Source organism: Grampus griseus, assembly GCF_964374135.1.
Source record: "Grampus griseus genome assembly, chromosome: 11".
NCBI lineage: Eukaryota > Metazoa > Chordata > Mammalia > Artiodactyla > Delphinidae > Grampus > Grampus griseus.
Window position 1 is genome coordinate 94,950,229 of NC_139005.1, and position 26,484 is coordinate 94,976,712.

Genomic DNA, 26,484 nt, shown 5'->3' on the forward strand with positions numbered 1-26,484 from the left:
GCGAAGTAATCCAATTTTACTGCAGCAGTATAAAAATCATCCTTTCACCACAGTGTAAGATTTAAGTTAATCTGCACAAGGGTACACATTATATAAAATGTAGTAAGATTACTGCTGCCCTGCCAAGTACTTCCAGTCCCTACCCAGGTCCTACTGCAAGACTGGTGGTCCCAATAGTTTCATGGAAGCAAATCATTAAAAAAAATAATAATAAAGCAATTAAAAAGACAAATCAAAATGCCTCAGTGACCATATATCCAACTCAAACTTTATCTATTTAAATGTTACATTTGCTTCCCACTAATAAATCTTTATTTCACTCAAACTTGAACAATAAATCTTCCATACTGAAGTATCTTCCTTGCCCAACTAATTCAAAGGAAAAAACCAAAATGATTAGTAAAGAAAAATGTAGGGATTAACACACCCTCTTGTTTTAAATATTTTTAAGGTTTAAAAATTGTTTAAAGTTTTAAATTTCTAGTAAGAAAACATTATCTGAATGAATACCCTAATGGCAAACCACTGTTAAATGTTTCAGCTGCATTTGGAGCAGAGGGGTAGGGATTATCTTCAAAGCACCCCAGCTTTCTTCATGAGAAGATCAGAGGTACACTGGTTTGTATTATTGCGACATCCATTAGGTGATCTAAGTTGCTTTTTCTTCAGCAGGGGCTTTATTTGTCAGAAGGGCATTATGCTTGACCTCCAAATTTGGCCGACAATTTACTGATGAGATTCATAACCTTTGGGTTGCTCTGATATTTTGACATATTTGCCGGGTTCTGAGCCACATCCTGGAAGGCCACCATAACTTCTGGATCCTGCAAAGAAAGGTGTGTCTGTGTATATATATATGTGTATACATATATATATGTTTAGTATGAAAAAAATGTTCTATGGGTCATCAATTTTGTTATCCTAAATCCTATCTCTTTATTCAGACCTTCAAATTTGTCATGGCTAAGTCAACTCAGGTTTGGACAAGTCCCTGAAGCGTAAACATTATTAATGTGTACTTGCAACTCCAACTCAATGATGTCACTTCAGACAATGGAAAAAAAGATATACAATTTTGATACAAAGAAAAGGACAACAGGATATAATTACCAACTATTACAGAGTATTTCCCTATAAACCACTTTTAAAAACTTAAGCTCATTCTGAAAAAAAGAACATGAATGTCACAACTGCATAATAAGCTATTTGGTAATTCAGCTCAATAAAATATGGCCAACAGAGTAACCTTAACCTGTCTCCACATAGAATTATGAAAGAAATGCCTCAGTGATACAAAGTCCAACTTTGTTCTTCCAAGTCTTACCTGCATGGCTGCAAGAACCTCTGGATCACTAAGAATTTCATTGAGCCCAGGCATTCCTGCCATTCCAGGCATGCCCCCTCCCATTCCAGGCATTCCTCCAGGAAAATTACCAGGCATTCCGCCAGGAAAGCCACCTACAAGAATAAATGAAAGATCTGTACCAAGCATATTCCCAAGCAGTCTGAGTACACTATTTCCTCCTGATTAAAATAACACATGTGCATGCACAAAGAACAAGTGTGCTACTAGACACAAAGTAGTCTGAACATTCTAACTGGATGTAACAAGACATAATTTTTAACATTAATTATTTAAAAATAAGGCTGTAAATATGTTTTTCCTAGTAACAAAACTTTAAAAAGAAAACTAGTCTTACCTCAGAGAGAAAATTGACAGTCCCTTGGAATTATAAAATTAAAAAGTCTCGTAAGTCACCTTGTATCTTATCTTCTCATTCTTTAATATTATTTGTCTGTTTCAATTTAAAGTTAATTCATAAGAGTTTAGTTTTTTTTTTTTTTCCCCAAAAAACTATATTCCCCTAAGCTAACTGCTTCCTTCAAGAACTACCTGAAATGCTTGTTATAAAAAGCTGTGGATTTTTGGGAGTCCCCTGGTGGTCCAGTGGTTAGGATTTGGTGCTTTTCACTCCTGCGAGCCAGGTTCAATCCCTGGTCAGGGAACTGAGATTCTGCAAGCTGCAGGACTCAGCCAAAATTTAAAAAAAAGCTGTGGATCTTAATCTCCACCCTGACTGCCTCAAAATTTCTGAAAGTAAAACTGAAAATCTGCATTTTTAACAAGCAGTCCTGGTGTCTCTTTTTTACACTGAAAACAATGCTCTAGTAAAAAAGATTTAATTCTCCCAGTATATTTTTAGATTACAAACCCAAACTTTTCTACTCAGTTTTTCACTACCATAAACCTTTATGTCCACTGGAGATATCCTAAAATCACAATTAACACCAACATAGGGACATCCTAAAAAGAAATACAGGTAACATTAATCTACAGATCAAGGGTCATTACAAATAAAGCTATCATAAAGAAGAAACACCTATAACACAGTGATTTCCATCTGTCTCAACAATACAAACGTGCCCATAAATAACTAACAATCACAGATAAGGAGATCTAATCGGGGGCCTGAAAACAACTTCTAGCTTCTTATGCTACTGCTGACTTTTTAAAACTACTTTCTACAAAAATTACTGACCCAAGGCAACAATAGTTAGCCAGTCTACTTGTCAAATCCATATAATAAAACCCACATAACAAAAAACTATCTCTAGTACTAGTCCACATTAGTGGTCATTTTCTAAAACAAAGGTACCTGATATAAGATATTATCTAAAAAACAGAAAGTAAGCTATGAGCTAAAATTTATTTTCTTGCTTTTTCTCCAAGTCATCCCCAATGTATGTTCCTTCCTTTTTTTTTTCTTTTAGTTGCTTGCACATGACCTTTCAGATTAGAGGCTACCTTTCCTAGCCTCTGACCATGTGGTAAATTCTAAGCAAGGGAAGCATAAGTGGTGTGCAGCTGCCTCTATAAACCTTTACAAGACTAGTTGCAGCTGCTGATCCCCCATTACAATTACGAACTTAAAAAAAAAAAAACTCTCTTCTCTACGTAAATTTCACACTGCCTCATTAAGGAAGCATTCTCTGAGTGCCTTTTTAACAGCTCTTCTACCTGTATCGCATAGGCCTCTGCTATCATTCAAGGCTTTGCCTCACTAGTAATTTCTGATCACTTGATATTTGCAAGAAAGGGAAGAATGTGTTGATATATTAATTCTACACTTGATGCAGAACTTTTTGTGCTTAATGATTCCATGCTTTTACCTAGTATCCTCATGAATATCAATGTATAATAGAACAAAATTCCATTACAGCCATTTAGGAATACTCTAATTAATACATCATAATAAATTCTTATAGTCTTTTAATAAAATACAATGCTCAGACCTCAGTAAATTTTATCTATTTTTAAAAAGTATACTACTCAAAATATGAGGAAAATAATATACTGTATTTCCACTAACAAAATTTTTAACAAGAATGAAACTTTCTAGAGGCTGACATTCTAAAGACTCAGTGTTCCAGGGACTAATGGTACAAAATACAATATACATACCTGAGCCTCCAAATCAGAATATTACCCAATTATTTACAATATTAAGAGTTTTAATTTTTCTTTCAAAATACCTGGAAAAGAGCCATACTGAGCTCCTGATTGTCGTCTGGCTTCTTCCTCCTTTAATACAAAGAGGAAATAAATTATATAATAAGAAGGGGGAAGTCTGCTGTCCACGACTACCTTATCCATGCAAAACCATGAAAAAATTGTAAAATAAGCTAGTTAGAGGACTTACAAGTTTTGACAAGTTTCAAATGGCAATGTTGGACTAAAGGAGACACCCCATCTCCCAAAAAACAATTTTCAATTGGATTCTCAATGGGTATTACTTTTGGTAATGATTTCAAGTAATATTTTTGATTTGTAACTAAAACTAAAAAATAACTAGAGTCAATTTTAAATAGCTACGAATCCACTATTAAAACGGAAGTAATCATAAAACTTAAAATATCAGGGCTTGCATCCTAAAGAAAGCAAATAATACTGCCAAGTTTTAAATTAATTACTTGATCAGGAAAAAGTCTTGATTTTAGGAGAACACAAACAAGGATATAAATTGGTGCTATACAAACTCACTTAAGAATTTGAAGACTAAGCAATGAAGGGAAGGAAAACTTCCTTTAAGAAGTATCACTATCCTACAGAACTGCAGCCAGCTCTTTTTATTTAACAAGAGCCAGGAATTAGAATGATATCCAAAAAAGTCTCATCTACTATATTTTGCTTTAATGGTTTAAGTATAGAAACCTTACCCTTTGGGCTCTCTCATGTTCTTCCCGAGCCTTCTTGACCCTTTCTATTCTTTCTTTGATCTCTCGCTCTTCACGTTTTCGCTCATACTTTCTCCGATGTTCAGCAATTTTCTGGGCCTAGGGAAGAAACAGCCACAGAAAAATGTCTTCTCTGAAAGTTGAATAAGGTCAGCACAAATCAATGGTTTTGTTAAAGAATTACTTTTCTTTGTGGAGAGATTTAATTCAACACATAGTTGTGAAAAATGGGTTAGATTTACCCTATAGAAAAAGACCTAACTCAGGCTTTAACAAGTCCACTGTGAAACAAAGAAAAGAGGCTGGGATTTGAAAATAGAGAAAAGTGTTAAAAATTTCAAACAATTACCTAGTGCAAGGATAACAAACAGATGTCAAATTGCATGACAATTTTTGCCTGATACCTGCCATGGGAAGGCAGAGACTGGGAACACATACCAGTTACTTCCCACAGTCTAACTATACTGAAGTTTTCCTCATCAATAAAATGAGAGGGCAGGGAGAAGTATGTTAGTCTTAACTATAACAATCAAGAGAAAATATGTACCAGGCACTAGTACATAGTCCATGCCAAACATTTGGAATCTAGTAGTTATTCACAGAATAATATAAACGTAAGAGATTCATATTCAACCATTATTTTAGCTTGTTTATGATTATTTTTTAAGAACCTTGTGTCCTAGAATATCTCATCCGATAACCTTGCTGAGTTAGCCCTGTTACAAAAAGAAAGAAAATCAAATCATGATAGATTAAATTCAATAAAACTTCCACCATCTTAAAGCCTCTGATAGTAAATTCTTGAACTTCCCACAAAGCTGAAAGATTTACCATGTAAACGCACTAAGTTGTTTTAACTAACAATTTTAGATAGAAATAAGGACAAACCAGACTCAATCTTGGGCTGCATTTTATAAATTTTCTTTTTGTTCTTTTGCTGTAAACTTGATGCCCCTTTTCCATTTCTAACCTTCTGGTTATAATTTTGCAGGGTTGCAAACAAAATAACATAGCTTGCTGTAATACTGCATGAGAAATTAAAGCATGAAAACCCAATGAGATTTCCTGAGTTCAACACAAATTTAAGTGATTACAGATTATAACTTCCAAAGATTGTTTCTTTGCATCTGTTTTGCAGTTAATTTACTGCTAGGGCGTTAGTAATGACTTTTCCCTTCTCTACTTTACCATACCCTTGGTTGAACTTCTTTCAGCATTGCACTAGCATCTTCATCATAATCCAGCTTACAGGCAAGGGCAAGATCATGGGCAGCTTCTTCCCAATGGCCCAAAAGTCTGAAACAGATTTTAAGTAATTTTTGGAGCCTTTTACACATATTCACTTACGTAGCATGGTGTCTTACTTCCTTATTATAAAAAAGGACTGTTACAGAAGAGGTTTAGATATTCAACTACAAATTTTCATGAACCAATTCAATTAGTATGTTCCACTCCATAAAAATTTAGTTTAAATTTCCTCTATGGTAACTGTGAAGCTGTTCTACTAAAAAATGTTTAAAAGCTTTTAAAAATTTGTTTTAATTCACAGTATTATGATGTTTTAAAAAATTATATAGAGCCACAACTTTCAACTCATTAAAAACAGGGTTAACATGATGCGTATTCAGCATGCTACCTTCTATATGGGATAGAAAACAACATGTGTGCACGTATTATTTAAAAAGGAGAGATGGGGGCTTCCCTGGTGGCGCAGTGGTTGAGAGTCTGCCTGCCGATGCAGGGGACACGGGTTCGTGCCCCGCTCAGGGAAGATCCCACATGCCGTGGGGAGTGGCTAGGCCTGTGAGCCATGGTCGCTGAGCCTGCGCATCCAGAGCCTGTGCTCCGCAACGGGAGAGGCCACAACAGTGAGAGGCACACGTACCGCAAAAAAATAAATAAATAAAAAGGAGAGATGGGATGGATCAGAAACTAAAGGTTGATGGAGACAGGTAAATATGGAGTAGAGGAGATAGCAATGGAAATGAGACTTCTCTGGTTATACCTATTAACTCAGTTTTAAACATGCAAATGTTTTACAAACTCAAATAAGAAAATTAAATCAGAAAGGACAGAAATAAAGCAAGCCCAAACCCTGAATACAAACAGAAATAAAAAGAGGCTAATTATTTATCACATTGACAACATAAACCATACAGGAAAAATTAATTCAAGTAATTTTTAAACCAGTATTCTGACTGTATATCTTAAGTGAGACATATCCTAGGGATAAGAAAGAACTGCAAAATAAACCTTACTTAAAGGGTATATTATTTTTAATGCATGATTCTAGGAGAATACTGTCTAAAATACAAAATGGAAAACATTTAATGTTGAATTTTAATTGAGAATATCGGTATAAACTCAAAATTTCTCAATTTCTTTCCCTAAAATCATTATTTTTAAAGGTTTTTTTTGACTGTTAATTGAAATGACAATGACGATACCCTGGAAACAATAAACATACCTAGTGGCCAAATTTCAGTTTCCACAAAATAATCCCCACTAAAACAAACCAAGATTTTCTGGAGAAATGGTCTATTCCAAGCTGTTTGTTTTTTAATGGTTTTCTTTGATGTTATATAGTGTATTTTTTAAATTTATTTTTTATTTATTTACTTTTTTGGCTGCATTGGGTCTTAGTTGTGGCACGTGGGATCTTAGTTCCCTGACCAGGGATCGAACCTGCGTCCCCTGCATTGGAATGCAGATTCTTTACCACTGGACCACCAGGGAAGTCCCTGGTCTATTCCAAGCTAAAGTACAAGATGAGTTCTTATACCAGAAGGCCAAGAAATGCTCAAAGACTAATGGGGTCAATCTCAAGACAATCAACAGCAATGCATGACCTTTCATATACCCAGAGAGCATTAATATAAATTTTCCAATCTTTTATCTGTATCTTTGACATCTGTCTTCATAATCACTAGAGCTACTTTTTGAGTCACCTAATACAGATGGTCCCAAGCATATTCATCTTCATTTCCATCCACACTTGAAGCACAGTACCTTTTCAATCCATGTAAGATGTAAATAGCACAGGACATTTCATCCCAAACCACAAAGACTCATCTGTACATTAAGTTTTGCTTCCAGGTTTGATTACTGATCTGGGTTAAATTCACCTCTTTATTTTCCCCCTTATCTGACTCTTCAAGTGACCTAACAGTGATCGAAGTAGTCTGAAGCTAGTATATTCCTTTTTCCATAATATATTGGCTGTTTAACGTTAAGTTACAAAGTCTGAAAATAACAGAAAGTTTGTAAGACACTGATATAAAGCCACTCTCTTTTCTTGGCGATAACTGAGAAAAATCCCTATCTTACATTTGGCTATATGTGGCCAAAAACTGTTAACACTGGTATTCACTGAATGCAAGCAGTGAAAAGAATTTTTATTTTCTTACTTGTTCCTTATGACATTCTCTCAATTCTACATATTGAGCATGTATTACAGTAAAATTAAATCCTTAGTCAATTTTTACAATTTTTTTGATGTGGACCATTTTTAAAGTCTTTATTGAGTTTGTTACAGTACTGCTTCTATTTTATGTTTTGGTTTTTTGGCTGTGAGGCATGTGGGATCTTAGTTCCCCAACCGGGAATCGAACCCACACCCCCTGCATTAGAAGGCGAAGTGTCTTAACCACTGGGCAGCCAGGGAAATCCCGCGATTTTTTTTTTTTAAATAAGGTATATTAAAACATCAGATTTAAACTTAAAGAGCTCTGAAAATAACTAAGTCTCATTATTTACCTGTGTGCTTTCCCTCGCCACTTGTATGGCTGAGCAGAATCAGGATTTATTTCAATAGCTCTGTCACAGTCTCGGATGGCAGCATTTGGCTTCTGTAATTTGATGAAGACACTAAAAAATAAGTATGATATTAAAAAGTATTCATTTCAAACAGTAACTTTTTGGGGGTTGCCACAGAAGCAATTCTATCTAAACGAATAAGCAGAAATCAGTTTTTATTTAGAATTCTCACCTCGCTCTCTTGGCATAAAGAATGGCCAAACGAGGATTTAGCTTGATGGCATCTGTGAACAAGTCAATGGCTTTCTGTAGTTCACCTAAAGTGAAACAAAAGTTTATTGAGAAATAGTGGATAAAAAATATTAATAAAAACTGTTGGTCTCTTTAATTAGCCTTTCACATTTCCCTTTTAGCCTAGTAAGACTAGTTTCTAAATTAACACACAAAACTGGCTCTTCAAAGCAAAATCTTTACCATACCTATACTGTAAATCACTCAAGACAGACAATTTTGGGGAACATAACCCCCCTAAAAAATATTAGAATACCACATTCTTGGTAGGACTCATTGGCTTTTAAATTTAGATAAAATCAAAGGATAAGTCAATTTTATTCTATTAATTACATTTTCTTGTATCCATTAAATTAAAAGGACAGGGCTTCCCTGGTGGCGCAGTGGTTAAGAACCCGCCCGCCAATGCAGGGGACACGGGTTCGAGCCCTGGTCCAGGAAGATCCCACATGCCGCGGAGCAACTAAGCCCATGCACCACAGCTACTGAGCCTGCACTCTAGAGCCCACGAGCCACAACTACTGAGCCCGCGTGCCACAACTACTGAAGCCCACGCACCTAGAGCCCATGCTCTGCAACAAGAGAAGCCACTGCCATGAGAAGCCGGCGCACTGCAACGAAAAGTAGCCCCCGCTCACCGCAACTAGAGAAAGCCTGCGCACAGCAACGAAGACCCAGCCAAAATTTAATTAATTAATTTTATTAATATATTAATTAATGCAGCCAAAAATTAATTATTTTTTTTAAGTTGTTTCTATGATAAAAAAGCAAGAACTGTAGAAAAAGAGAGGTGGAGCAGTGAGGGTGGCAATGTCCAATCTGATTCCAAGATCTCAGAAGCTGTTTAATGCCCAACATATATCCACTGCTTACTAGAAAATAAACGTGGTTATTAAAGGATGAAATTAAATATATTTTCTTTCCATTTGTATTATTTTTTTCAAACAATCACTAACTTGTTAGGACTTAGATACTTATTAAATTGTTTGAGCCTAACTACATTATAAACTAAACTCTTATGTATTTCTTTTGGCCTAGGAGTGCTGTGAAAAAAGTGAAAATGGTGAGGACACTATAAACAGAGCAAGTTTGGGAAACTCTGCCCCAATGCAAAGCTATCATCATTAGCTACCTGGACTACAAAAATTTCTTCCCTCCCTCTGTGGAGTCATGAAAATGCATCTTAGATTTGCTGCAGCGAGCACAACTGATGGAGAACGCCACCTTCTAGGCTCAAGGCTATACTCCATAAGCTGCTCCCAGCTAATGACTGAATACAGGAAGGATACCCAGGTAGGCCCATTCTTGTGAGACGTGCAACTCCTCTAATGGGCAACCTTGGCTTGCCTAGACTTTTAGAAACACACACACCGTTGAAGACTTTTCCTACACAACCTTCCATCTCTCCTACAGAGGGGTAAGACCTACATGATAGCCTCACTGTCTTCCCAGACTCCTCCAGTTCTCCCTGCTCCCCCACCTTGCCTCACAGGTATTTTCCTAATATACCTCTGCCACACCAACTCATGTCTTGGCTTCTACTTCTCCAATGAACATACCCTTAATTTGCCTCTAAAATATGATCTACACAGAGTAGCAAGAATAATCCTTTTCAAAAGTAAATTCTTCTCACTATGAAATCCTCCTATTCAAAAAACCCTCAATGAAAAAAAAAAAAAAAAAACAACCCTCAATGGCTTTGCATAATCAAGGATAAAATCCTAAATCCTTAGCATGATCTACTAAGTTCTTTAGTGAGCTGTCAATCATCTGTCCTCCTCACCACCTTCCCACCCCCCATCTCCCACCCCGCAAGCACTTCTCTGACCTCAACTCTACCACTCTTATCCCTTTGCTCAGCACACTCCAGATAGTCTGGCCTTTCTGCTATTCCTTGAACACGTAATTGCCCCCAATGCTCTCCCAATTAACCTCTGTATTTGTTCTCCCCTATGTCCCCAAAAGCGCTTCTTTACACGGCTTGCTCCCTGCACTTCATCAGGTGCTTTCCTGACCACCTTATATAAAATATAGCTTCCATCATTGACTATCCCTTTACTCAGCTCTATTTTTCTTCATAGCACTAATTACCACCTAACTTTATATTATAAATTTGTTTATTTTTGTTCTCCCAAAATATAAAGTCTACGAAGTAAAGAACTTGGTCTGCTTTGTTTCCCGCTGTATATCCAGCATCTGGAACATGGTAAGCCTTCAATAAATACTTGTTGAATAAATATATTAAACTGAAAAAGCCTAATAGAAATACCTCTAATAATGTGACAGCTGGAAACACTAAGGTCTTAATAAGAAAAGTACCAGTACCTTAATATTAGTACCAGGTACTATTCTAGGCATATTATACACATTTACTCATTTATTCCTTATGACTCTATTAGGTAGGTTTTATTATCCATATTTTACAAGGGAGGGAACAAAAACAGAGGCAGAGAGAGTAACTTCTCCAAGTTCACGTAGCTAGTAAGCCCCAGAGCTGGGATTCAAACCCAGCAACTTGGGCTCCTTAAACCCAGGGTTTAACTATATTCCTGCCTCTCCGACCCCAGGTGGGGCCTGAACCTACAATCCCTAGCTTATAATACTAGTGTTTTATCTCTGTAACATACACCATAAAATTGTACCTATTCTAAAATTAGAACTAGGCTATATTTACACATAAACATAGCTTGGAAAAAAATAAGGAAAAACAAAAATGTGACTTATTAGGTAGTGGCTGCTTCATTTTCACTTTGTTAAATATTGCTTAGACAATATATAAGTAAATTTTAAAAAATACAATATGCCAAAATAAGTGACAAAAATAATGAGTTGATAGTATGGCACAGTAAGATCCTGGGCAAGTCAAAACCCCTCTAAGCCCTCAGATTATTCACTGATCTGTAAAATGGGACTAGTATGAGATTTTAATGAAATAATGCACATTAAAATATAATAAAGCTGGCAGAAATGTAGAAAGCACAATTATATGCTAGGTAAATAGAAATCTTAGGTGGTAGGGAAATTAAGAAAAGATTAATGTGAAAAAGGAATGGTCAGGAAGAGAAGTGGCTGGGATGAATTGATGGGTACAACTTAAAAGTTGAAATAGGTGAAGAAGAGCTTTACAGAGAAGCACAAGTAAAGGAACATTCTAGGAAAGTGAGGTCTGGCTGGAATGGAAGGTTAATACTCAAAAAGAATAAGGCTGGGAAGGCAAAATACAGGATCTGACTCTAGCAGGTCCAATGCTATGATGAGCTTCAAAATGTATGCAAAAGTTAGTCACAGGTTACAAGCAAAGGAGTGTGTACCAATAAAAACAAGTTCTAAATAAGAATGATCTAGGGGCAGTGAATAGAAAGCAATGAAGTAGAGACATGTCAGGTAGACAAACTATTAAGGTAACTGCAATAGTATAAACATATAAGGACTTAAGCTAAGAAGGTGGTGGGATTACAATGAAAAGGAACCTGAACAGCAATCGATACTGAACTCATTCTAAAATAAAACTTTAGTCATCTTCTAAGTCTAAGGATGAAGTACAAATGCACAACAGCATCATACAATAGCATCTATTCAATGATGGCATTGTGACACACTACACCACACAGCTATAAAGGGGTTTGCAGTACCCAAGTTAATAAATAATTTGTTCTTATAAATTTTAACTAATTAAACATAATACTTAATACTACCAGCACTCTCCCACTCTGATAGGATTTTCTGAAGGGGTTCTAACATGCAGAAACTAGAACAAGAGTGTTGTATTGATGGACAATATTTGTCAAGGGTGTTACAATGTAAAAAGTCGAGGATCATCGATCTAATACCATTTTTGGGGAAAATCTTTCAGCTTTTATTATTATTATTTTTCAGGTTTTCCCATCAGGCTTTTATTATAAAGAAGGTTCCAAAGCCTCCTGTCAGTGGAGAAACACTAGACTATAGTCAGGCAAGTACCGTCTTTGAGTTATAATCAGGATCTGTACACGCCCTGAGGCAAGATAATTGATACCTGAGTGATTTCAGCCTCTTTATTAATGGGAAAGGGGTGAGTGGAGGACAGGACGCTTTCTTCTCCAGTACCATATACTCAATAAATTTAAGTTCCCTTCCAGTTTCCCACCATTAACAGTTACTGCAGCAGAGAAGTAGAGAAGAGAATATCCAGACTACTATAGAAAATGTAGCAAAGAGAAAAAAAAAAAAAATCACTCACCATCATTTAGGGCATCAATGGCAGCCACTTTTTTATCATTTGCCTGATCCATCATCTCCTCAGTTATCTATGGGGAAATTGAATATCAACTAAGTAGTAGAAGAAAAGCAAAGGGAAGGAGGAAAGAATTTGGACTTTCTTAGGGATGTGGTAGTCACAACCCCCATTTCCACTCATTTTTCTCTGGTCTCAAGGGAACAAAGAGGAGAATTATAATAAAGGATTAGTAAGAAATCTTACAGGATACATTTTAATCTTTCATACTAAATAATAAATTTCATTCCCTATACTCTGCCCTAGACATGACTTTTGCTTCCCTCCATCCCGATCCGAGCAGGTTTTTCTGCCCTAGTTTTTACCAAATCCTTTCTAGTTATTCACAAGTATAGGCACAGCTTATTTTATTGCACTTGGCAGACAGCACAAATTTTACAAATTGAAGGTTTCTGGCAATGCTGTGAGCCTACTGGAGCCATTTTTCCAACAACATTTGCTTACTTTGTGTCATTTTGGCAATTCTTCCAGTATTTCAAATTTTTTCATTATTGTATTTGTTATGGTGATCTGTGATGTTACTACTATGACTTGCTGAAGGCTCAGATGGTTAGCATTTTTTAGCAATAAAGTATTTTTAAATTAAGGTATGTACATTGTTTTTTAGACATTTAGCTATTGTACACTTAATAGACTACAACATAGTGTAAACATAACTCCTACATGCACTGGGAAACCAAAAAATTTGTGTGACTCACCTTATTGTGGTGGTCTAGAACCTAACTCACAATGGGATCTTGGAGGTATACCTGTACTAAAATCCAGTTTCCCCACAAGTGGAAAAGCTAGTTCCTAAGAAACTTGAATCTTAGAAATGTCTCATTCTTTTGGTCCTATGAACATCTATTGAGCACCTATACTAGATAGAACAAACACCGTACAAGATGCTGACAGTACAATGATCATTAATAACGAAAACGTACAGCAAACCTCCTACAAGAAGCGATTTCTTTAACAATCAAAAATCCACTCTATCACCATCACTGTAAAATATTACTGAAGGTGCTGGCTAATCATTAAGAAAATGATTTGATACGTTTAAAAACTGGAAGGAAAATACCAGCTGTCTTTATACACATACCTAGAAAATCTAATAGAACTGACAAGCTATTAGATCTACTATGACAATTCAGTAAAGTTCTCTTTACTGAAGAGAACAACAAGAGAATACAAGAGCAACATAAAAAACAAACCCAGAGTTCTTCCATCAGCAACAATTAGAAAATATAATAGAACAAGATACCATTCTAAGAGCACACAAGACTTTCATGGGAGGGAGCAGGGGAAAAGATAAAATTCTATTAAAGGACACAGATATAGACCATGCTGATGAAAAACTAATCAACTGTATCAATCTACCCCCAAGTTACTCAATAAATTCAAAAGCATTTCAAACAAAAATCCCTACAAGTTTTGGACAAACTAAAACTTTTTAAAAGAATAAAGGAAAACACACTTTCCACATAGTAAGACATCCTACAGAGCCAGGATAATTTGCAAAAAGACGACTTCAGTTTATGGCAATATGATGCACATGATACTCTGAACAAGTCTAAAACACACCTTTTATCAATAAAAGCCATCTTTGGCCTAAGAATGTAGAAATCCTCAAACAACAAAATAAAGTGAAGGCTTGAAATCCAGCCAGGTGCCAAGTGCTCCATCTGCTATCACCCTTGTGGAAGGTGTCAAACTGGGTGACCTTGCAATTCTGTTTTTGAAGATAGTGCAGGACACATGAAACAAAGTCTAGATTCAGGTGAAACAAATGTATGTTGTCTAATCAGACATCCTCCAAAACAAATCTGGAACCCCAAATGCCTATACTTGCAGGCATAATGGTATATCAAAAATAAACCCGTCCCAAAGAGGGAAACCTATATAGAGAGAAGAAAAAGAAATCTCCCCTGAAAATTCATAACCACAAGCCAGCCTTTGCACTGGAATTCACATTACTTCTGTAGTTAAATAAGCAATGAAAAAACCATGCTGAGAATCTGAAGTGATCCTTGAGCTGGTCGCACCAACTCAGCGTCTTGATTGAAGCAAACATCTCTCTCTTTGGAGGAACACACCTTCTACTCAGGCCTCAAAACCTTTCCACAGGTAAAGTTTACAAGAACTCATGGTCAACACACACACGCGTGCATGCGCACGCACACACACAAACTACAGTAAACAAAGTACCTCAATGAGCAAGAGTCAAGAAAAATAACAGGAGAATAAGACCAGCAAAACAGTCCGATAAAGAATTTAATGTGTTTAAGAAAATAAATGCAAGTTCTAAAAATGAGTAAGGAGCAAGAGACTTAAAAATAACCAAGTGGTCTTTAAAAAGAATCAAAGAGAAAGTATCAAAATGAAAAACAAGCATTCAAATTCAAACATCAATGGAACAGCTGATTAGACAAAGAAAGCATACCTAATTCGTCAGTGATAAAGAGATGGAACTTAATAGTGAAAAAGTCTGTATCTAACTACGGCTCCAGAATGAGAGTAGAGAGAATGGGAAAGAAGCCATTTTTGAAAGAGATACTAGCTGAAAATATTCCAGAGCTAAAAAAAGTTAACCCTAGGATTTACGATGCCCAGTAAATCCCAAGTAGGATAAATAAAAAGTATTATAAACCTAGACACACCGAGATGAACGGCACCATCAATAAATAGAACATGATTAATTTTTTAACAAATATTGACAAAGTATTTATATTCGTTATGGAGAAAAAGTTAAATTATTTAAAGACATTAAAAAAGACCTAAAAATAAAACAGATATCACATTCGTGGATAATCTCAACAATGAGGAGATGTAGCTCCTCCCTTTGTTAATTTAAGTTTAATGCAATTCTAACGGAGAGGGGATAACAATCTGATTCTAAAATTTATATGGATGAACAAAGGGCCAATAGCAACCAAAATTACTCCTAAAGGTTTGGGGGTCCTTGCCCTACAAGATAACAGACTTAATATAAAGCTAAATACAACAATGGGTCATTAGTGCATGGAAAAAAATTAGACAAGGAGAACAAGAAAACACCAAAACAGACCCACACATATACAGAAACCGTGTATTTTGGCATTGGTGAGGAAAAGGCTTTTTCAATTATGGTGTTGATGGTTAAAGGTGAAAGGCAAACATAAAATTTTCAGAAGGAAAAAACCAATATATTACAGCAATTATAACCTTAAGGTAATAAAGCATATAAAAGAACTTTCAATTTAACTATATTAGAAGATTTTGTATGGGGGGAGGGATAAATCAGGAACTTGGGATTAACATACACACACTACTGTATATAAAATAGATATCCAGCAAGGACCTACTGTACAGCACAGGGAACACTACTCAATATTCTGTAATAACCTATATGGGAAATATTCTGAAAAAGAATTAATAGATGTATATGTATAACTGAATTACTTTGCTGTACACCTGAAACTAACATTGTAAATCAACTATATTCCAATAAAATTAAAATATTTAAAAAAAGACTTTGTATACTAAGACAATGTAAAGAAAGTGAAGAGAAACCACAAACTAGTAGAAAAAAATGTGGAGCACACAGACGACAAACTGTTGGCATCAACTGTTAGCAGAATATAAACTGAACTTAAAAATCAGCAAGAAAGAGATGAACCAGTAAAAAAAAAAGGGAAAAGTCAGAATAAGACTTCACAAGCACCTGTGAATAACCAATAAACATGAGAATATGTCAACTTTATTAGAAATCAGGAAAATGCAAACTTAAAAGCCACAAGGACATATCATTTCACACAGTAAGGTTGGCAAAGATGAATTATGACAATATCAAGAACTGGTGGGAATATGGACCAATCTTTTAAACTGCAATTAGTATATTACAATGTTTCTCAAGCTTTGTTTCATTATCAACCCCCAAAGAGCCTTTTTAGGCAATTTTTTCTTACTTCTCACCCCCTCCATTTTAATACTGCAGATATAGTGCATATATGTGAATGTGCTATGACCTTTGGAGTACCACTAACCATTGTAACACCTAAGTTTTTTTCAAGCCCCCCTCCCAAGAACCGATTTTCACCACCTTGAGGGCAATATCTTTTGTTGGGACAAAACCATTTTAGAAAACTGGCGATAGATATCCCATTAACAGGCAATTCCACTTGTAGAAATAAATGTTAGATGAACTCTATGGTCTCAAAAGCAGTCGAACCAGATGCAAACTGAAATAGGTAAACAGAATACAAGTATTTCAGAGATTGTTAGAGACTACGATTAAAAATAAAGGGAATTTTCACAAATATTTTAAAGAATAAAATGCTTTCCTAGATGCCTTAAGTCAGAGAAAGATTCAACTTGCACTTTTCCTAGAAGAGAGATGTCATAAAATTATTACAGTAGGTAGGCTTTCACATTCCTGGCAGCAAGCAGAAAATAAGCCATTGAACTTACCTCTACATTTTCATCTCCCATTTCTTGAGGGGCATCAGTGTCTGGTTCAATCACACCTTCATTGTCAATTTCTGTTGAAGTTAAGAAAATGAAAATAAGACCTAGGCTATCCAATATAGTAGCCACTAGCCACATGAGGCTATTAAAAATTAATTAACCTTGGCTAGTGCAACTGATGAACTGAACATTTTACTCTAGATTAATTTAAATATTTTACTTTGTTAATTTTATTTAAACCGGTGCACTGTAAAATATTTCCCTGTTAAACACAATCTTATTGTTTTGGTAAAGTTATATTTAATTTTATAGTCACATAATGCAAGGTATTTATTATCATATTGTAGTAGGTACTCTGGCAAGTGCATAGTTTCTATTCCTATTACATATTACACAGACATACTGATTTAGTCAGTGTCAACAAACTGATTCAGTTGAAATGTTGTGTTCTACACACCAATATACTATAATGTTTTTTTAAAAAATATTTTACGCAGATAGCACAAGTTATAGTGATACTCTGATGTAAATCATGATAAAGTATTTAATTTTACCATTTTCTGCCTTTGAAAACATAGTATGGATAAATTTTAAACTAAAAGTATACTACTCGTACAGAACTGACCCCCAAAGATAGCACTACAAAGAGCTATGCTGCAAACTTCATGATGGACAACTGTATAAACAAAACAAAGTAACTGTTATATATCAAAAATTTTTTAAACAATAAACATTAGGAGACATTTTTAGCAAAGAGTAAATGTGATAAAAGCAGTTTCCTCTCAACTGTCAAAAAAGAATGAAATTAAAATTGGCTACCTGAAATCAGAATTAACATCCAACAATAAATTTTTAATCAATTTTTAACAGGAACTGATCTTGTAACTTTTTCTAATTATAAAACAGCTTGATTCCTGCACAAAATGCTTTTAGATGGAGTTAATTTTTTAAAAAATATTAGTCATGGTAATTGTTAGAAAACTGTAAGACTAAAAAAATTTTACAAAAAGTAAAAGATCTGATTAAGCCTCCAAACAACAAACCCTTTCTAACATACCAAAGATCAACGGACTCAAAATTTGATAATTTGAAAAAGGAGTATTTTTTTAAAGCTTTTAGATAGGTTCTGTGAATTAAGAGACTGCCCAATTAATAACTGGGGTATACATTTATAGTCTCAAAGGACCTCCAAATTTATGAAGAAATTTGTCAGTTTTCAGTCTAAAAAAACCAAACAAACAAATAAAACCCCAAGCCCATGGCATAGACATCAATTCTTCTAAACTGAACCAGTTTTATTAACACAGATGCAGGTACTAAAGGAAAATAATTTTTTGGTACTGGATTCATTTATTGGAAAACTTTTACATATGTCTAGAAAAACCTGGGTATCTGACCCAACTTATTCAAATACAAATTTCATGAAGTCTGAATACTGATCAAGTATTTCCATTAAAAAGGTAACATCTGCATTGAGATACGCTATAAATACTCTGGATTTGAAGACCTAGTATGAAAAAAGGAAAACAGCTCATTAATAATTTTCCCATATTGATTACATGCTGAAATGGTACCATTTTACATATTGTTTAAAATATATTATTTGAATTAATTTCAACTGCTTTAAATTTTTAAAACGTGGTTACTAGAAAATTTTAAATTTCGTATGTAGCTCACGTTATACTTCTATTAGATAGCACTAATTTAGTCAATTTAGTAAAAATTAACACAGGACCATATCATGAAATTATCAAATACAAACTAACTACCATCTCCTCACCTAGATCACTCTCCTCACTTGATGGTTCGTCTGTCTTTATGTTTTCCTCCGCCTTCCTACTATCTGTTTTTTCTTCCTAGCAAAAGGAAGGCAAACAATGCTATCAGCATTTAATAACACACCCAACATATATGCTATTATTTTATACCAATTTATGTATGAACTATTCAGATACACTGTATTTCAGTTGTTGATGCTCTTTCTTGTTTTGTTTTGGTAAACTAGCTTTTGTTTTCTATTTTTATTTCTCTTTTTAAATTAAAGGGGCTTCCCTGGTAGCACAGTGGTTAAGAATCCGCCTGCCAATGCTGGGGACACAGGTTCGATCCCTGGTCCGGGAAAACCCCACATGCAGTGGAGCAACTAAGCCCATGCGCCACAACTATTGAGCCTGTGCTCTAGAGCCCATGCACTGCAACTACTGAGCCCACGTGCCACAACACTGAAGCCTGCGTGCTGTAGGGCCCACGTGCTGCAACTGAGTCCAAGCGCCTAGAGCCCATGCTCCGCAACAAAGAGAAGCCACTGCAATGAGAAGCCCACGCACCGCAACGAAGAGTAGCCTCCGCTCGCCACAATTAGAGAAAGCCCGCGCATAGTGACGAAGACCCAACGGAGCCAAAAAATAAATAAATAAAAATAAATTAATTAATTAAGTATAGGTCCAGTCCCTCATCCAAACCATTTAGAAAATGAGTTTTAGAATTTTTAAAATTTTGGATTTTAGGAAGCTAATAAAGTGGATATACCACATATTATGTAACACCCGTAACAGGCACTGTAGTCCACAACTCTCCATAATCAAACACATACTACTTTCGCAAAATAAAATTTTTTTAGCAGAGCTATGTTAATACAATTTTGTCTTCACACGTGTATCACATGGCAAAATATCTTACCTAGGGCTCAGAATCTACCAAACTCTGACAACTGACTCACCAAAAAAAGAATTACTACTTCTGAAGCTTTTACTTAACTTCTCTCATTTCACTGTTCAAAGATAAGCTAAATAATAAAACAGCAAATTTTCTTATCAATTTAAGATAGCTAGTCAGAAGACTCTGAGGAAAAAAACCTTTTAGACATGAAGGCAGAAAATAGAAGAAAAAGGAATTCCAAAGGGAGCATTCTTTTTTTTAAAAAATTAATTAATTAATTTATTTATTTATTTTCGGCTGCATTAGGTCTTCTTCGTTGCTGTGCACGGGCTTTCTCTAGTTGTGGCGCGAGCAGGGGCTACTCTTTGTCGTGGTGCACGGGCTTCTCACTGCGGTGGTTTCTCTTGTTGCAGAGCTCAGGCTCTAGGTGCATGGGCTTCAGTAGTTGTGGCACACAGGCTCAGTAGTTGTGGCTCGCGGGCTTAGTTGCTCCACAACATGTGGGATCTTCCCAGACCAGGGCTTGAACCAGTGTCCCCTGCATTCGCAGGCGGGTTCTCAACCACTGTGCCACCAGGGAAGTCCCAAGGGAGCATTAAGAGTACATCTTCCCCCATCCCCATCTCTAAACTTTAGATACCAGCAACCTCCTCCTGTTTGTACACACCTTTTTGGCAAATACGCTAAAGCAACTCCATGAACCACACTCAGAAATATTCCTCAGGTGGTAGGGCAGAAAAGAAAATTGAGAGTAACTATTTTGGGTTGTTTTTTCATTTACTTTCCAAATATTAATAAAGTACCTACAAAAACACTATGCTACGTGCTAAAAAACAACCAACCAAAAATGACGAATGGGAATTCCCTGGCAGTCCAGTAGTTAGAACTCAGCACTTTCACTGCTGTGGGCCCAGGTTCAATCCCTGGTCAGGGAACTAAGATCCCACAAGCAGCGCTGAGTGGCTAAATAAAATAAAAAATAAAGATGAAGACTACAAATGCACACAGACACAGAGCTTACCACTTACAGGTCATGCATATAACATATATCCAGCATTTATTCTCACTTACTCTATACAACATAGTGAACATTCAACCCCACATTCTCAGTGTTAAATCAGATTATAGAGATTTGATGTCCAAATAGAAATTTTACAAAGATGTTACTTCCAAGTGATTTCTCGGGGAAATGAGGAATGGCTATTTGAGAGCAGAAGGTGACAAACATCCCTAAGAAACCTTATTGTACTTTATCACTAAACATACAAATGAAATTCATAGCTTACCTTGGTATTTTCTTCCAATTTAGTTTTATGAGTAGCAGGTGGTATTTTACCCCCCATGCTTGAGAAAGATGAAAGAAAAGATATTTGTTTAGAAAACTAAAATTCAGTAAGCCAAGAAACATTTATTTATGCTGAGAAAAAGGTTACATATTTAAATAGTTACCTTTTCAAACCTTTAAGGGTAAACTCATTTGAATGCTTCAGTATTGTAAGTTTCTTTCAGCTTAAAAATTTATTTACTTTTAGGATACTGGTTAATAAAAATCTAACCCTTTCCTTGTCTCAATAAGTCTAGTAAACTTAATTATACAGCTTCTCTGCCCATTCCCAGAGAAAAAGGAAAAGAGGTAGAGAAACATGCAATGACAAAATCATTTGTACAAGTTGTTAGAGCTCAGTAGATATACTCGAATCCAAAACTTTGAATTTTTGAATCAAAAGCTTGACATTTAGTAAGAATAGCTCAATTAAATTCAAATAGGCAGTTTATAAAATAACCATACGAAGTCACAGTGTAATGATTCAAAACATTTGTTTCCTCTGACTAGTACCTACAAGGGTTCTTCTTGGTTATATTCATATGCCCCTCACACTGAAGATTTTCTCCTTATCACCTCTAAACTTCACCCATTAGAATTTCTTCTTGGCCTTGCAAGCCCTTCTTTCCCAAATACTCCAGGCCAACGAAGTGAGTTATACATAAATAACTTAAAAATAAGGAAAAAATAAGACCATGAAGAGTTAGTGTTATATGCTCCTTCTAAGCATAAGGGCTACATGCAACAGTCCAGTGATTAAAAAATTCAGTGGATTAAGAGCACTCCACAATAGTGAGAGCTGGAGATCACAAAGACTTAACATGTGCCTTAAAAAAAAAAAAAAAGAGGCCATTAACTTTTATGTAAAACAAAGATATGTTAACTTGGAAAACAGAAAGGAACCTAGTCCAAAACACGTGTAAGTGTCGATTCTTTATAACTTAGAGTTATCAGAGCCATGCTTACATTAATTTCAGTTGGGTGGGATTTCTGGACATAAGGTATGAGTATACTGGATTTAAATAGATATTGGTTTTCCAAAGTTCTTTTACCAACTTACACATCTATTACCAGTGTATGAGAATTCATCTGTTCCACACTTAGCTACTGTCCATCTTTTAAATTTTTAGCATTTTTAACAGGTGTGTACTGGTATCTTATTGTAATTTGTAGCTACTGTCCATCTTTTAAATTTTTAGCATTTTTAAAAGGTGTGTAGTGGTATCTTATTGTAACAGGTGTGTAGTGGTATCTCTTTTCATACATTTACTGGCCATTTTAAAAACCTTTTTCGTAAAGTTCACCTCTTGTCCAGCCTTCTATTAGGTTGTCTATCATGTTTGTAGGTGTTCTTTGTATATTCCGCATATGCACATTCTGTCAGTTTTACAAGTTGCAAATGTCTTCTCCCACCCTGTGGCTTGCCTATTCACTCAATAGTATCTTTTGATAAGGCCAACATGAAGTAAAAGTATAAATGCAAAGTAACAAATGTAACGAGAAACAAAATTTGCAATTTCTTGTATGTACCATTCAATTAAGAAAAATGTGTACCTTTCCCATTCTGTTTAATGTGACAGTAACAAAAAAAATCTTCAGTTACTCAGTACCTTTGATAAGGAAAAATGGCTCCCGTGTGCCAATCATTAAATCATTACACAATCCAAAACATCTAACTACGCAATTCAGCAAAGTGAAATGGTTTAATGATAGGGAACAAGCATACAAACAGGACAAAATTCTTTAAAATTCTATTCTACCGAAAAACTTTTCGAAAGAGCACAGTAATCAAATACCAGTTCTTTGCAGTTAAATTTTAATGAAGGCACCAGACTTCCTAAACTGTGTTTTTCCTAAGTTTCAAAATGCAGCATCCAAGAATGTATTTAGAGTGACATCCAAACACAGTCCTAACAGTGTAATTTATGTTAAAACTTTGAGAGGTGATAGTCCTGCCAACTAATGTGTTAAACTAAATCTAATCCTAAGGAAATATCAGACAAACCCAAATTGAGGGAAATTCTACAAAACAACTGACCCATAATATTCAAAATTGCCAAGGTCATGAAAATCAGTGAAAGACTGAAGAATTATTTCAGAACGAAGAGACATGAGTACGAAGGGTAACATGTAATTCTCAAGATTAGATACTATTAATGTATCAGTATCAGTTTCCTGAGTTGATGGCTGTACTGCAGAGGACTGTCCTTGTTTGCAGAAAACACACCCTAAATGGTGTTGGGGACACAGTGTCGGAAATAGTTCAGGAAAAAATTTCCTTGTACTATACTTGCATTTTGTTTGCAAGCTAGAAACTGTTTCCAAAAAATTAAAAAATTTAAAACTTGGGAGGAAAACCCAAGAGGGTTTATTCATAAACTAGATTTAGAGTTTCTCACATTCCAAATTCTAGTTAACTATTGGAAGGTAACACCAATTTATAGGTACAGAAGTTTCATTTTATGCTTCCAAGATTTAAAACAAGATAGTTCTCCGCCAAAAATTGCAAACTGGACTTTGCCAACATAGGCATTTATGTGGGACCACACAAGACTTCAGTCATAATTCTCTTAATTTGGTAACATTAAACCTACTCTGTGCTATATTTACTTACACACATGTACAAAACACTGGGTGCTATATTTTAAATTCACTGAGGATACAAATGCATCCTGTTCATTTCATTTAAAATATCTGCTGAAGGGCTTCCCTGGTGGCGCAGTAGTTGAGAGTCCACCTGCCGATGCAGGGGACACGGGTTCATGCCCCGGTCCAGGAAGATCCCACATGCCGCGGAGCGGCTGGGCCCGTGGGCCATGGCCGCTGAGCCTGCGCGTCCGGAGCCTGTGCTCCACAACGGGAGAGGCCACAACAGTGAGAGGCCCGCGTACCACACAAAAAAAAAAAACAACAACAACAACAAAAAAACAAATCTGCTGAAAAGCCATGTGCCATGCATGCACTGTGCTGGAGACTAGAATACAAAGATTCTCCCTTTGATCTTAAATTGCCATAAAATAAAAGGATAAAAGTAACTGCAAGATACAAAGTAGACCGAGTTGTGATATAGGAACAAATAGCATCAGAAAATACTTCTCCCCCTAGAAAAACAAAAATATTCCAAAACATTATTTCTTGGAAAGAATGTAGTCTCCCTGATTCCCACTGACTATTGGGCCAAAATTTTTTTCTTCATATTTCTCTTGTTCAATTTATTAAACTTATATATTCTTAAAACCAAATAAAATTTTAAGCTATAAACAATAGTAGAAATTATGGCAAATAAGCAAATGGACTGTTCTTCAATGTCTAAGCCTGGATATCCATGACTAATTTAGTATGGACTAAAGGAAAACCTGAGATGGTTTCTACTTGAGGAACCCTAAAAGTAGGATTAGGTTTAGGAATATTACTGGACCTAGAAGTCTCCACATTCAACCCTATCTCCTATAACTTTGGACTGCTTTAAGAAGACTGATACCAAGACAGAAAAGAGAGGAACTGATACACTTCAGAGACTACAATACTTGACAGAATTTTCAGACCATAAATCGGAATTCTCTACACAGCCACAATCACTCCAGCACAAGTTACAACACTGCTCTCGGATGCGTGTTAACTTTTTCCTCACAGTGTCCTCTACCTCTCTAGGAGTGGAACATAACATTGTATCAACTCAATATACCGCTCACTCTTGGTGCCAGATATTTCTTCCTGCAGTATAGGTCCGCTTTACCTGGAATTTTAAGAACTTATTAATTGTAGGCTCTTTTCTCCAATGAGTAAGTTTAAGAGAAGGACAAAAGCATACAAATATCTTAAGTGACATTTTTGGATCAAGTTACTCAACAGAGAAAATGACTAAAATCTAGACCTCAATTCCTAGTCCTAAAAATTTTTCTGTTAAAAAGCACAATTTGCAAAACGGTATTAACTGTTAACAACTGTTATTAAGCTACTACAGTAACTAATTGTAAGTGTTCTCAGAATTTTACATAAATTAACATGAGCAAAAATCTTACAGTAGCTAGAAAATTGGTGGGGGAAAAAAGGATTGAGAAACTTCTTAGAGGAAAAAAATTACTATCCCACCACAGACAACGTTGATAGATCTGAACTTAAGTTCCTTCGTTAGAACAAGCTCACTGGAAGAAATATTCTTTCAAATGTTGGCTAATCGTTGGTTCATCTTCCCCTATAAAAATGTTACTAAAATAAACAAATCAACGTTTAGGGTAGTACCTTTTAGGAGTCATATTGTTTTACACTATTTATCCCTTTTTACTCGCTATTTATCACCGTGAGATGCAATTTGTATGTCATCTCTTTTAAATTCCTCACCAGGAGTACTGACTCTAAAGAATCATCTCGGGGAAGAGTTCCCTTTCTCCCTTAAGGTCCCCTTCAATACGAAGAATACTAATCTCTATTACATGCTAAATACCAAGACGAATTTCTGTACTTATCCATCTGTATCCCTAAATAGATTGTACTTAAACTGTTTCCTAGCTAGCACCTGGCACAATGCCTGTCCAATTACTTCCACGCTCGTAGCGCCGTACTCTGGAGTTAAAGATAACAAGAATAGATCGTGTTAACATGTGGGTCCTTGAAAAATCAGTTTTTTAAAAGTGTTTGGCGTGATGGCACTGCCACTACGGAGGTACAATAAGCGATTCCCAAAATAATTCTACGCACTTAGAATCGCTGTAATTGTAAAAGTAATCAGTTACCACTTTTATTGTAACTTATTAAATAACTTACACATCACACCACTTTTTAAAGGCACAGTGCGTAAAGGAGCTGCTTCGTGTCACTGCGACCTCAGCAGGACACCAGAGATTTCAAGAAAAACAACTCCATGAGAAAGCTAAGTCTTGCCGCTTTCACCCCTCCCCCTCACTGTAGCAGGCTACAGTGCCCTGCTGCCCGCAACCATCTGCATCTCCGTATTTCGCCGAAGACACACCCCTGGCGACCACAGAGCGGAGGAAACCCAGCTCTGCCTTTTCCTTCCCTGCCTCTGAACCATCTAAGCTTCCCGATCCTCCACGAGCCCCTCGAGGTCGCCGCCAGGGAGCGAGACTCGCCGCCGAGCTCCAGGTTCCTCCGCCCCGCGCCAGCTCGGGCCCAGCTCGCCCTCCCGCCGTCCCTGTTCCCTCCCCCATCGGCCCTCAGGCCCGGGTCTCACCTCTCCACCCACTCCTTCAGGAAGCGCATTTCCTCGGTGTGCAGAACGCTTGGGTCCTGCTTGCACATTTTCACAAAGGCTCGAAGCTCGCTCACTTTGCGGGGGTCCATGGTACGGAGGCGGCGGGAGGCAGCAGGAGGCGGCCGGCGCGGCAGAGGCTGCGGCCCGATCCCAAGCCCGGGCTAGCTCAGCGTGACCGCGTAAAGGGGGCGGCTGCTGAGAGGCAGAACAGACTAGAACCTCCCCGGCCGCTGGCTCCGCCCACCCAACGGTCTCGTGACCCCGGGTCCTTCGCCCGTTCATTCCTATTCCTCTACAGCCGCGCTGTGC

At 36.4% G+C, this 26,484-nt stretch overlaps 1 protein-coding gene across 1 annotated transcript; it reads right to left on the reverse strand.

The window, feature by feature from the left end:
- Positions 1 to 26,406, reverse strand: ST13 (ST13 Hsp70 interacting protein). Its single transcript, XM_082666909.1, has 12 exons — positions 26,155 to 26,406; positions 20,926 to 20,983; positions 18,762 to 18,837; positions 16,985 to 17,055; positions 12,503 to 12,569; positions 8,225 to 8,309; positions 7,993 to 8,103; positions 5,430 to 5,532; positions 4,219 to 4,335; positions 3,535 to 3,583; positions 1,325 to 1,458; positions 1 to 824 (listed from the first exon to the last, which is right to left on the reverse strand). The coding sequence occupies exons 1-12, from the start codon at positions 26,262 to 26,264 to the stop codon at positions 696 to 698; spliced, it is 1,110 nt and encodes a 369-aa protein (XP_082523035.1). The 5' UTR covers positions 26,265 to 26,406; the 3' UTR covers positions 1 to 695.
- Between the last annotated feature and the right edge of the window lie 78 nt (positions 26,407 to 26,484).

Bases quoted from the DNA above. Each gene is read 5' to 3' on its own strand.
- ST13 (XM_082666909.1), bottom strand. From the start codon at position 26,264: ATGGACCCCCGCAAAGTGAGCGAGCTTCGAGCCTTTGTGAAAATGTGC. The intron at 5,533-7,992 runs GTAAATAATGAG...AATCTGTTTCAG, and splicing joins TGGCGAGGGAAAGCACACAG to ACTTTTGGGCCATTGGGAAG. The intron at 825-1,324 runs GTAAGACTTGGA...CTTTCTTTGCAG, and splicing joins AGGTTCTTGCAGCCATGCAG to GATCCAGAAGTTATGGTGGC.